The sequence below is a fragment of the Episyrphus balteatus genome, chromosome 2 (assembly GCF_945859705.1).
Source record: "Episyrphus balteatus chromosome 2, idEpiBalt1.1, whole genome shotgun sequence".
In the NCBI taxonomy this organism is placed as follows: domain Eukaryota; kingdom Metazoa; phylum Arthropoda; class Insecta; order Diptera; family Syrphidae; genus Episyrphus; species Episyrphus balteatus.
The window spans coordinates 63,187,235-63,200,955 of NC_079135.1; the positions used below are offsets into that span (position 1 = coordinate 63,187,235).

The window sequence follows — 13,721 nt, forward strand, 5'->3', positions numbered from 1 at the left end:
AGAAATTATTTCTTGGAAAAAATAAAACCTTGAAATACTATTTGAATTAAATTAGTTTTAAGGCCGAAAGGCATTAGTATTAAGAAAAATGAAGAATAAGTTAGAGTGCCCGTATAGGGCCAGTAAGTAAGTTGTAAGTAATTGATAAGTAGGCTAGTTTTTATGAATTTTGGTCTAGCTTTAAGATAGTTTTAAGATGATGAAAAATAAAAATGAATTTAAAATTGAAAAAAAAACACAAGACAAAACAAAGCCATCATCACACGCACACCATCCATCCTCATGCCTCATCCCATCAATGAAATAAGTCGTTCGCTCAACCGCTTTAAAAGAGAGAAAAGAAAAACAAGGTTGGTTCTTGGCTGTCAAAAAACTACGTGCACAGTTAAAAGTTGTGTTGGCACACGAAAAGGAATGGCAAAAAGGAAATGTTTGAATCTTTCGAATGCAACTTGCAAGGTAGCGTTTGTAGATGGATCTTGTTCTTGTTGTTTGATTTTTTCTGTTGAATTTGGTTGCAAGGTTTGACTATAACAAATCTCTTGAAAATAAGGGATACAAAAAGTGGTCATTTTTACTGGATGCGATATCTATGTAACTATATTATCTGTGATATTACGTTATTTTGTGTAGGTACTGTGCCGTATGATACTTCTTTTTTCACTTTTTTAATACGAAAAATCAGACAGTAGTCGTGTGAAAAAAACAGGACGATTTTTTCTTACGAAACAGACAGAGCGTACTCTCAAATTTCAAATAATAAAAATTAACAACAAAAGCCCTGTTCCTTTGGGAGGTGGCAAAGTACTACTAGTACTTTACTAGCGATTTTCAATGGAACGAACTTTTAACGAATTAAATACAAATGGTATCTACTCGGGAAGAAGAGCATGATTAGATGCTAGTACTAGTTTAACCAAAACATCAACTAGTAGTAAACTACCACCTCCAATGGAACAGGGCTAAAAAAATGTCAATTAAATAAAAAAAAAACATGTTTGCTCATTTCTTGCACTTATTGATAAATTTATGTAAGAAACATTAACCTTTCTTCTATTATTTTTTTAACATTCAAAGTTGTGTGTGGATACAATAAAGTGAAACAGGGGCCGAACGTATGGCCGCTTTATGTCTCTTTCTTTTTCTACTGTTTAAATAGAGACAGCAATAGGTAAAACGTTAACGTATGATCGTAATTATGTGCCGTGATTCGACCCCAGTATTGGATTGACCCTGAATTAATCTTTTTTTCATTTATAACGTCTGATCTGTGAATTTTTTTTTATAATGTCTGGGGCGCGTGTCGCCGATTGGTTCTGGCTGGAAGGGGCTTAAGGCAATAAAATCGCATTTTTTAATGAAAAACAATTAAAAATATTTAAGGAAGCAATTGCAGAAAAGTATAATTTTCTTTAAAACTGGCTCCTGCGATTTTGTTAATAAAATAAAATGAAATGGTTTATCTTTCCTTGTTCGGGGAGTTAAAGCCCCTGAACCGCATGACATGTGTAAATTCCTCAAAATTTAATGAATACCACGTCGTTGGAAAGGGGATAGCAGAAATAATTTGATTTTCCCTTGGTAAAAAAAATGATAAGCGAAGTGCGGATTAAAGAAATTTTTTTTTGCTTTTAACTGTATTCTGTTTTATATTATGAGTTTGTCAGTGAAGTGATTATTTTTAATTTATTGAAATGTCATAGGAGGATGTAATTCGCTTAATAAAGAAATAACAACAATGCCATGGCGCGTCTGTGGTGTTCTTGTGTGTTTCAGGGGCATATTTTTCGTGAATTGCTTTTTAGCAATCGTTAGGTCCCATTGATTTTGAAAAAGCTCTCCCATAAGGCCTGTACTATAAATTACATATCGTCGACGGAAAGCAAAATTGTTCTAAATCCACTTTTTACCGAAAATGAGATAATGATGCAGTTTTACTAATTTAAGGGTGCTCTTTCCGAATTTGAAAAGCGTTATTGTCTGATAACATAATTTAATGGGAAATCGAACAATAAAAACAGGTAATTAGCCTTTTGAAAATGAGACCCGAACTTGTAAAATTTGCTTTTTGTGACTTAAAACAATTTTGCTTTCCGCCGACGATATGTAAATTAAATGCAGCTTCATTTATTGTAAATATTGTGATAGTTAACCTTTTAATTTTTAAAATTACTCACTTTTTGAGTTCATCCTTGACTTTCTTATCTTTAGTCACAGCTTTTCCTTGTACATCTCTTTTGTGTTTCATGCTCTCGATAGCTTTGCTTTTCAAACGCTCCGGCGAACTGTTATCTTCCGATTCCGAGCTCGATGACGATGAACTTGATGACGACGAATTAGAAGATGAACTATCATCCGATGAGGAGGACGATGTAGAACGTTTTTTTTTAGAGTGCTTCTTAGGTGATTCAATTGCCTCTTCCTTTGAAAGATTCTCTTCTCCGATAATTCCAGTCAACATATCAATCACATTTTCAATTGTGCTTAATTTTTTCTGGATTTGACTCTAAACAAATGTGAAAGAAATATCTTCATTAGAAAATATAATTTATAGAAATATTTTATAATAAAATTGTATTTATTTTGATCGCTTGGACAGGGGTGGTTTGCTTGCGCAACAACATGTGTAAGAAGACGGTCCCTTTAAGGCTGCTTAACTGCTACTGATCCAATATCATCTATGCAACCAGACTCATGGTGATTTTCGTCTCTTCAGTGTGATGATTTTTACAGAACAATACAATTAACAATAATATTTTTCAATAGTCTATAATACATTTTCATTTCTAATAGAGATATGGATTGTCAACTAAACAAGTAGCAACGAATGGATTACAATTAAATTATGCTGCATACTTTTTTTAACTGACAATTTACATGAAAATATCTCTAGCTTAAACAAATATTTGGGTGATTGCAGCAACTAACGTCATTTCTGGTTTTCCATCTTATCCAAAATCACTTCTTCCTCTCAAGACGATCAGATAGTCGCAATTAAATGTTTTCATGCGAACACTCAGTACCAAGAGAAAAATATTAAAATTTGAATCCTGGGAACATATTCGCCATTGTATTGTAGGGTATTGGTTTGTGAACAGGCTTAGCAATATTATATTTTTTTTAATTCTTAGTTTTTTTAAGTCTTAATAGACCACAATTAATTGGATAGGCTGTGAAAAATATTTAATATATATTTATGGTTGCCAAGTCCTAAATAGCTACAATTTTTAGCAATATTATGACAGTAAAATAATGTTGAAGAATTTAAGTTAGATTTTTGATTTTTTTTACCAAACTTTAAAAAAACCAAAAAAAGAATTTTGTATTTGTATTCAGATTATAAATAATATGTAGGATATAATTTAAATGACGATATAATAGGAAAGATGTTTTGATTTATAATAAACAAAAAAAGATTGCTTATTAAGATAAATTAACAACCAATTTTAAATAACATTTATATTTATTTTGAGGGAACATAACTACATATCGTCGATGAAACCAGAAAAGTGTGTAACTCCAAATTTTCTGAAAATTAGATTTGAATGCCATCTGTTAGACAAACCTTATACCTACCGTTCCTTAAACTCAGAATCCCCTTAAAAACCATAGTTTTTATTTTATTAGCAAATTAGAAAATGAAAACTTATACAAATGCCTTCAAAACGATTTTGTTTTTTTGCTCTCCTATAAAATTTTCTAAAATGGAGTTACACACTTTTCTGGTTTCACCGACGATATGTAAAACGTCATTGCAAAAGAGGAAGAAAGCAGAGGGTCAATGGAAAGATTTCTAACGCAAACAATTAATAATGAAAAAGTCGTCCTCAGAAACAGTAAGCAAATTTGAAGTTGAAAGATTTCTACAGCAAAAATAAATAATGAAAAAGTCTTCCTTAAAACAGGAATCAAATTTGAAACTTTAAAAAAACCACAACGTCGTATGTGATAAAACTTCGTTCATCATGTATAAAATAATACAAATGTTTTAGCACAAGGTCGTTTGTCGAATTCTTGAAAGCTTCATTTTGAGCTTCAGCAATATTTTTCATGTAGGGAGTCCTTCATGGATCAATTCTGTATGCTGACGATGTCCAACTTTATAAAAATTGTTCTCTAGGTATGATTAAAGATGGTGTGCATGAAAAGCGAGTTAGAAAGATGTTTCTTGAATAACTTTTCAGTCAACTTTCCAAATATTAATGTTTATTTCTCTTTTCCTCTTTCTTTTAATGTAATTCGCGAACATTTCTGTTGTAATTTTCGATTTTATTTTTTACATTTTTAGAAAGGAGACCTTTCCATCGATATGACCTTATGAACTCAATCACAAAAATTCTATTTTTTCATCCTACCATTGTTTTTGTAATCAGAGCAACAACCATCATTAATACATACAACAGACTTTCTATAGTCCGATGGATTAGTCGGTCACACTATCACGATTCTGTATCGTCGGGTAAAAAAGTTTGTTGTGCTGTCTATCTAAATATTAACTTCATATTAATATTAACTATTCTTATTTTATGTTGAGCCCACTGTCGTACCTGGGCGAAACACTTTGGAGTTGAGGTCACTTGAACTTTAAAATTGAACTATTCTTATACATATATATTAGGGTGGGTCAAAAAAATCGAAATTCTTTTTTTTGAATTGGTACTCCAAAAAATCGATTGCTAAACCCCTCTAGAATATACACACCAAATATGAGCTCTTCTAAACGGTTAAAGCAATCAATTTCATTCCAAGGAATTTTTTGTAGAACGTTTAAGCCCCTACAAGAATATATCTTGCTAATTTGAAAATAATGAAGTTTCAGTGAATTAGAAATTTTTTAAAAATATAAAATGTTTTTATATTTTTTTTTAACTTTGACCTCGAATATCTTTAGAATGGTTAGATTAATGAAAAAAGTTAATAAGACCTTTTTTGTGGAGCAATCAATTTTCAACAAGAATATGTCTTGCGCGTTTGATCATTATAATTTTTCAATTTGTTACAAAATTAAGAACAAAAAACGAATTTTTAAAGATTTTCTCGATTTTTGGACCTCAAATATCTATTCAACGGTTAGATAAACGAAAAAAGTGTCTAAGGCCTTTTTTGTAGAGCGTTCAATTTCCTACAAGAATATGAAAAGAAATTTGCTAAAAAGTCAATTAATAAAAAAATTATTTTTTTTTAGTAGAAGCTTGATGTAAAAATGGAAAATTGCAAAGCGGAGGACCTTCCCATTAATATAAAGAGCTCATATTTGGTGTGTATATTCTAGAGGGGTCTAGCAATCGATTTTTCGGAGTACCAAATCAAAAAAATTTTTTTTGATTTTTTTGACCCACCCTAATATATATATTATATTATAATTTTTGCACAGAATATCTATATTTCTGAGCAACTTATCAATAGAGTCATTTCGGATATAAGCAATTTATTTAATTATTTAAAGTTCAATGTTTTTAAATATTTAAAGTTCAATGTTTTGAAAAGCTTAAAAGAAATCACTTTATAACAGGCCGTAATACTAGCTTAATAACTTTAACAACGGAGTATACAAAAGTTCGAAAGGAATGTGAATAATAGAGTGAATCAGGAGGAATGTGCCAAAAAGCTAGAGCATGTAGGTTGGGTCGAAACAAGAAAAAAAAATATCTACCTTTGCAGTCATATACAGCTCTGAAAAATAATAGCACCATGTAGCATTTTTACCTTTTTACAAATTGCGGTCTTCTCTATTGATGATAATGTAGTAGCATAATGAACAAAGAAATTTTAGGCCAGAAAGTTTGAGCCAAAACACCCTTTGAAGCACGACGGCGGCGCAAAAATAACACATGGGGATGCTTTCCATATAGTGGTACTGGTCTCTAATTTTTGAGTTAACCCATGATGGAGGTTCAAATTTATGTTGATATTATGAGGGTAGTACGCTGAATGGAATATGACTCTCAAGTGGGTCCTGCGGCAGGATAACGAGCTTGAGCAAATTAGCAAAAGATTTTTTCGCTTGAAAAAGGGTTCAGGTTATGGAATGTCCGGCTGAGTCAACAGACCTGAACCCCATCGTAAATCTTTGGACAGATGTAAAAAAGCTGTATTTGAAGCCAAGCCGAAAAACACGCTGTAATTATGGGAAGCTGTGCAGGCTGCATGGAGAAATATTCCACTTCAGCGGTGTCAACCATTAGTGGACTCTATGCCACGACGTTGCACCACTGCACTTAAAAATAAAGGTTTTAAGACCAGATATTAATCAATTAATATCGTTCCAAATCAAAAACTTATTTATTTTACCAAGAAATTGTTTTTTTTTAAGAATTTCGAATGCTGGTGCTATTATTTTTCACACCAAAAAAGTGGTATTTTTTTATTTTGATGAGCAAAGCTTATTTAATTTTAATTATAAAGGATAAGTGCTTACGTTTCTTGATTACTCTTAATTCACTTATGTTATTAAAATGTAACATAAAATTCTAATTATTCTTTGTTCAAAAAATCTTTCATTTAAAACTACAATAAGTGGTTGGTGCTATTTTTTTTCACAGAGCTGTACATATTGTGTATAGTGTATGTATGTATGTATATATCCATATAAATAAAATTACGAAAGTTAGAATAATTGATATCTTTTTTATATGAATCATTAGATTTAATATAGGCGTACACTCAATTGTTTGTATATCAAAGTAAAATCATACATAAATGTACGTATATTAAAGTTATGGTCTGCTAATCAAAATCCGACAAATTCTTCAACAATATAATTGTTTTTGACAAACTTAGTGAAAATAAAAAATTTAAGTTATTAAATTACCTGCAAGCGTTCGTTTTCGTCCAGGAAACCTTTCGTTGTTGGGCTATGTGATCCAGTTCCCCCAATCAAGTCCTTCCGCTGGTCCTTGAGTACTTTAAGCTCTTTCTTTAGGGCAGCTGTCTTCTTTAAATAGCTGGTACGCTGCTTTTTTAATTCATCACGTTGGTTTTCAGCTTCCTGTGCAACAGCTGCAGTGAAAAAGATATAGGTAGAAAAATGGCCCAAGCTATGCTACTGAGATTTTTGTTTAAATAATATACATTTACATTTACATTTTAATCTAATCGGAAGATAAATCTTCTAGACTAGACAGTAGACACACTGCAACTTCGGAAACTAAGTCCATTTGGCTGATACAGCACAAGACATTACTACAACAGAGAAAGACAAAGAAAGAAAGAACAACAGAAACACATATAACACATAACTACGTGGCACAGAGGGGAGATATCGTTGACAATTGTCTTATGTTATCGCACAGGTGGCTTCAGTTAAGCTGGCGATTATTAGAAAAACTTCTGAGCCGACCGTTGGGCTTGTACTCATTCCACCTGCATTAAATAATATATCATATATGTATAATATTAGATTATTTACAAATCAGCCATTCCAAAGTAACTAAGAGGACATTTTTACGCTTGTTATCAAGTTTATATCGTTGAAGAAGCAATCTTCATCATGATAAAGTTGATGTTCTAACAGCTTCACGAAAAACTAATTATGTAAATGTAAGCAGATGGCCATGGCACAGAGAAATAGGTATTTGACTGCAGGACCGGCATCGTGGGTTCGAGCCCAAGGGTCAGCTCAGCAGTTTTTCTAAAATCGCCAGCTTAGCTGAAACCACCTGTTTGATAACATGAGACAATTTTCAACTATGTCTCTCCCTCTGTTGTTGTTCTTCGTCTTTTTTGTCTTTTCGTGTTGTATTAATGCCTTGTGTTCTATCAGCCAATGGACTTAGTTTCCAGCACTGAAGTGTTTCTAGTACAGTGTTTCCCAACGTAGGGCCCACGCCCCACTGGGGGTCAACTTGAATTTATAGGGGGGCAATTGAAATTTTTGGTTCATTACACTTTTTTTCCAAAAATCTATAATTCTCCTGTTTCCACCCTTAAGGAGCTTCAAGGGAAAAACAAAACTCTTGTTCAAGCCAAAACAAAGATCATTGAACTATACCAGTAATACATTTTGAACAAAAATTTTGAAAGTTTCCCTTAGCTAAAAATAAGTAGTCACTGATACTGCTATGAATGTGACTATCGGTCATTTGAAAAATGCATCGGCTGATACGAAAGATTTTCTGATTTAAAACAAATCGATTTCCCAAATTGGATGATACAACCCATGCTAGTAAATCTTTCTGATATTTCCAAAGATTATCAAGAAGAACGATGACTCAATTCAAACATTATTTGGCATAAGAGGAACGATTACTTGAGTTTCTGAAGAAGCTGAGGTCAAATACCCTAAAACAACCAAACATGCTACAAAACTTTTACTACCTTTCCCTCTTCATATTTGAAAGAATGCGAATTTAGTGTCACAAATGACTTGCTGCTAAGAAAACGTTAAGAAAACCAGATCGTCTCGATATAACAAAACGGGGAGACTTGAGAGTTGAGACTAAAACTTGAAACCTAATATTAAAGGAGGAGAAACGAACCACAAGTATCTCACTAAATTTTAAAAATACCTTCCTACTAAAAAATAATTATATAAGGCGTGTTTTTTCTACAACTCAGTAGCTACTCATTTTTTTATTTTATTCGAAAAACAACAAAAACAAATACTTACTTGTGTAATTTTTATTATTGTTTTGCGAACAAAATCAAAAATGAGTAGCTACTGAGTAATAGAAAAAACAAGCCTATAATAAAATATTTTTTAAGAAAAAAAACTTGATGTGTACCTATTTTTTATGTTGAAACAAATAAAAAATAAGTAATATTAAGTCAAAGACGTTTTTTTGTTTAGCAAACTCTTGCCTTATTATTTTGTAAACGGTGCAAGTATTGGCTAACAAAATATAATACTGTTGTAGTCCTTTAAATTACACTGGTCAACAAAATTTAACTTTTTTTTTGCCACAAGAACCAAAATATACTTTTCTAGTAGTTTTTGGGGTGCTGAATCCGAATCTGAAGTCAGAAAAATTTGATTGGCCTCCGTTTTTGAAATATTACCGTTATAAAATGCTAAAAAACGTCATTTTGGCTGTTTTCGAGGTTCTGTTTTATTGTGGGGTAATTCATTACAAACAAATTTGTAAAGGTGATTATAAGAACAGATATTCTTCTTTCAAAAACTGTTTAAATTTTCCCAATATCTCTTTTATTGCTCGAGATATCTTAAGTTTCAGTTAATAAACCAAAGAGAAACTAAATTTAATCTAAAGTTTAAGTCACTGATCACAGAATTTTTGCCACAAGAACCAAAATATACTTTTCTAGTAGTTTTCGGGGTGCTTAACTCGAATCCGCAATCAGAAAAATTCTATTAGCCTTCGTTCTTGAAATATAACCGTTATAAAAAAAAACTTTTTTTTGCATTTTATAACGGTAATATTTCAAAAACGAAGGCTAATAGAATTTTTTTGATTGCGGATTCGAGTTAAGCACCTCGAAAACTACTAGAAAAGTATATTTTGGTTCTTGTGGCAAACAAATTTTGATTTGGTTGGCCAGTGTTATTTCTCATTCAAAGACCGCTACTTAAATTTTAAATATCTCGGGCATTAAAAGAGATATCGGAAAGATTTAAACAGTTTTTGAAAGAAGAATATCTGTTCTTATAATCACCTTTACAAATTTGTTTGTAATGAATTACCCCACATTAAAACAGAACCTCGAAAACAGCCAAAATGACGTTTTTTAGCATTTTATAACGGTAATATTTCAAAAACGAAGGCCAATAACAATTTTCTGACTTCAGATTCGGATTCAGCACATCAAGAACTACTAGAAAAGTATATTTTGGTTTCTGTGGCAAAAACCTTGTTGAGCAGTGTTATCTACAATTAAAAAAAAAATTAGCTCTCTACGACCTACACGAGCCGAGAAATTAATTTTTTAAAAAAGTTCCAAATGACCAACGAAAAACATGAGAAAAATTCTCTTGTAACAAGAAACAATGAAAACAACCCCTCTCACTGGGAACTATTATTCGACTTATAAACAAGGGAAATTTTTTTAAATTATCTTACGGAATGATTCTTTCTTAGAATTATAATAACTCGGCTCCCGTGGGTCGTAGAGGGCTAATTACTACAATAGTATTTTATTTTGTTAGCCAAAAAACAATTAATAGCTTTATTTTTTGTCGTAGGACATTCTGAAGCCAAGTTATTCCCAAAAAAACGATATTTTTGGGCGTTTACGCACCGATTTTGCATGCGTTCATTTATCAATTGCATCTTTGGTGATAAAGAGCTAATTTTTTCTTTAAAATGCAGGACATAAATAGGGCTACAAAATAGGTTAAAAAAATGTCAATCATGATATATGTAAGCTTTTTCCGAAATAATGACAAAAATGTGTTTTTTAACAACAAGAATTTGACTTTAAATGGCTGCCATTTTGTATTTACTCACTCAAATACAATGAAATTACATACAACGATAGAAAATATTATAAGGAAGAGAATGTATGTTTATTTTTTGGTCTACATCAATATGGAGCAAAGATATTAGCTTAGAAGTAAAATATCCCAAAAAGTGCATTTTTGTGAATAACTCCGCTAAAAAGAATGATCAGGTGGTGAGAAATTGGGTTTAAGCCTTTTAAATATACCCCTATCGATCCATGAAATAAAAACTGACAGTGCCTCTGTGCGCAAGGTTAGGCCCTTTTTTCCGAAGCTTTGACTGGAGTACATATAAACTGAACATTTCTGGTCCATTTTCACCTAGTCTTATAACAATATCTTCGGCAAAGTTATCCCAACTGCCTTCAAATGATAAATAATTAAATAATTGTATGTTTTTTTTGTATTGCCCGCGGATATGGAGTGATGCAAGCCCGGGAGACTTGCCTCCGCTTTCAGAGGGTAACCCAGTGAATCTCACAGACGGATCAATTAATAAAAATAGGGATATCAAGAACTGTTCTTCATTATTTTATAGTAATTTTAGAAAAAGTTCAGCTGTCTCATAAATGCTTCCTTCCGGTAAGCGAATCAGTTTTTTTTATTTGTGCTCAATTTTCCATGGGACTTTTGATTTGAAAAGACCTATATTTTTAATGCGGAAAATATGAAATAAATAAAAAAAAAACAGTGTGCGGTTAAAATATATTTTTTCCTGGCATAGTTCTTGTGAAAAAGTCAAATTACTGTGACTATTCCACCCGTAATTGTCTTCAGGAAATTTTTTCTCTGTAAAACGACACCATACGACCAAAATAATTAACCTTCTATTTCATCTTAACTCAGATCTTAATAATATCTCCAATTTCCTATTGATTTTGATTAAATTAAATTTATATTACCGAAGAAAATAAACAAAATTATTGATCAAAGGAACCTGTGGTTGTATTTTGCAGAAATTGTTCTGATTTCAGTTTGACGTTCGTGTAAAAATTGTTATTAAATGATACACACACAATCGCAAAACGAATTCGGTCTGTTTTCATGTTCCTTTTTAACACCAAAAATTCGATTTTTTTAGGCGATTCTAAAAATAGAAAGGAATTCGACATAATGATAAAGAGAAAGACACAGACGATATACCTACCCGAACACATTTCATGAAAAAAAATTGTGTCCCGCGAAAAATGCGATTTACTTTACTAATTTAGCTGGACTATTGATAAAATAAAGAACTTAACTCTCTATCTACATAATCACTCATTTACTTGAACACTGTTATAACTAAAAAAAAACTGTTTTTTTAGAAAACGAGTTTTAAATTCAGTATTTTTTTCAGAATTTTGAGTTATGACAGTATTCAAGTAAATGAGCGATATTTTATTTATTTATTTCGGTAACCCAGAAAATTTAAAACGATCAGAATACATACCGTCATGTGTTGGGTTAGATTCATTTTTCTTTTCCACCACAATTGTTGGCGGTGGTTGTTGTGTTCCAGGCGGTTGAACTGCAACCGTCTGTTGCACTACTACTCCCGATGGCTGTTGCAAAATTGGTGGAGCCATAGGTTCCTGCTGTGGTACCCAATTTGGTTGTTGGTAACTTTCTGGAGGAACACCCCAAGCCGGTGGTGGTGGATATCCTGTTGCAAATGCTGCCTGAGGGGGTGCAGCTACAAAATCGCCTGGTCCGTAGGCTTGTTGTGGTGGGCCATACTGACTGTATGCTGTGTAAGCGTCCGGATACATTCCAGGACCAGCAACACTATATTGTGCTCCGGGCGGTGGAATCGGTGGTGAACTTGGCTTTTTCTTGGGTGACCATCGTCGCCTAGAAACTGGACTGTTGCTCCGGCTACGACTGCGACTTTCACGCCTTCCTCGAAAGCGATCGCGCCCATTGCGCCGGTGATCTATTCGATCTCTAGACCGATTTCTTAAGGGCGAGCGTCGCATTCGACCGCGATCATTAAATCGACGACGATCTGGGCTGTAATCGTTACGGTTGCGACCGAAACGACGACGAGGAGATGGAGTTCGTCTACCCCGAGGTGACCGCGGTGGACCTCTTGAAGGTGATTTGCGTTTAGAGGGAGGAGGGCTTCCAGATGGTGAACGCCGACGAGACTTAGACAACTCCTTGACAACGCTTTTATCTATCCAACATTTAAAATCATTAAACTGGATTAACAAATATTTTTATTTACCTTCTTTTTTTGTTTCACTGTATTCATCGTCGTTTTCCGCTCCAGGCGGCCCAGGTGGCAAATCTTTAGTGTCTCCAGCCAAACGACGATCCGCTGGTTGTTTGAGAATCATATCGTCCTCCATGTTGAAAATTTCTGAAGGGATCCGGCCTTGTGAATAGAAACTTCTGTATACACTTTTCTATTTTAACGAAGAAAAACAAATAACAAAAATTATTTTTATTAAAAAAATCGTGTTTGTTAAAATTTTAAATGCTATTTTTACTATTTTTAGTAGATTAGTAAAATGTAAAAACAAAGTAAATTTTTAGTAAACGTTTCGATTTTTCGCACTTGAAATGAAAGCCGAACGAAAAATGAACTGTCAAATAATATATTTATTTGGAAGTGTTGGCTGCATTGGAAGTTTGCTTTTTTGCAAAAACAAGAAGATGTAAGAAAAACACATCCTTAGGCCGTGTGTGAATTGCGTTATATAGTTAACACGGTGTAAAATCTTTGATACTATTGAGGTGAATAAAAAAAATTCAGCTGTATCCCAGCAAACGCAGAACTACAGAAAAAACCGGTGAAATATGTACGTAAAAAAAGTATTTCTTTTCCACTGAAGAAAGATAGGAGCTCGGGAAAAAACTCAGTTATATACTTTCTGTATATAAGAATACGTGAAGCAGCTATCTCTTTCTTGCATGCAAGATGAAATAAATTTCCCCTCCATTAATAGTATCCCTTCAAGCAAACAGGTCCGACCTCGGTCCGAATCCGCTCCGTCTGAGGCGGAGCTGAGTCCGACTTCGGATCAGAAACTGGTCCGAAGGCGGCTCAAATTAGTATGGAAATTATAATCACCGCGAAGTCGATTGCATATGTATTGGTGTGGTGAAAATCTCCATTCCGAGAAAACGGAGCCGAAGGCGGACCTGAGCCGGAGCAGCGAAAACCTACCAGAAAGAGGAATAAGAAAGGGATGACATTTCGCATTTGCGACCAAAAAAAGAACAAGATTTATTTTTTTTTTTCACTGAAACTGTTTTATTTTTTATTTTATTTTGGCAAACGAAATTTTCACAATAAATACAATATAAAATACAATACATTTTTTTCCATTTTATTTCA

The 13,721-nt window shown here is 33.0% G+C and overlaps 1 protein-coding gene across 1 annotated transcript in view; it reads right to left on the bottom strand.

Annotated features, from left to right (window-relative positions):
- LOC129912516 (zinc finger matrin-type protein CG9776) overlaps positions 1–12,982 on the bottom strand; it is a 35,245-nt gene extending 22,263 nt beyond the window's left edge. Inside the window, exons 1-5 of the mRNA XM_055990799.1 lie at positions 12,871–12,982; positions 12,606–12,786; positions 11,829–12,554; positions 6,812–6,999; positions 2,178–2,506 (exon numbers count right to left, since the gene is read on the bottom strand). Coding sequence (XP_055846774.1) covers positions 2,178–2,506; positions 6,812–6,999; positions 11,829–12,554; positions 12,606–12,729 — 1,367 coding nt within the window. The 5' untranslated portion in view covers positions 12,730–12,786; positions 12,871–12,982. The remainder of the gene's footprint in view (positions 1–2,177; positions 2,507–6,811; positions 7,000–11,828; positions 12,555–12,605; positions 12,787–12,870) is intronic.
- Positions 12,983–13,721: the final 739 nt, after the last annotated feature.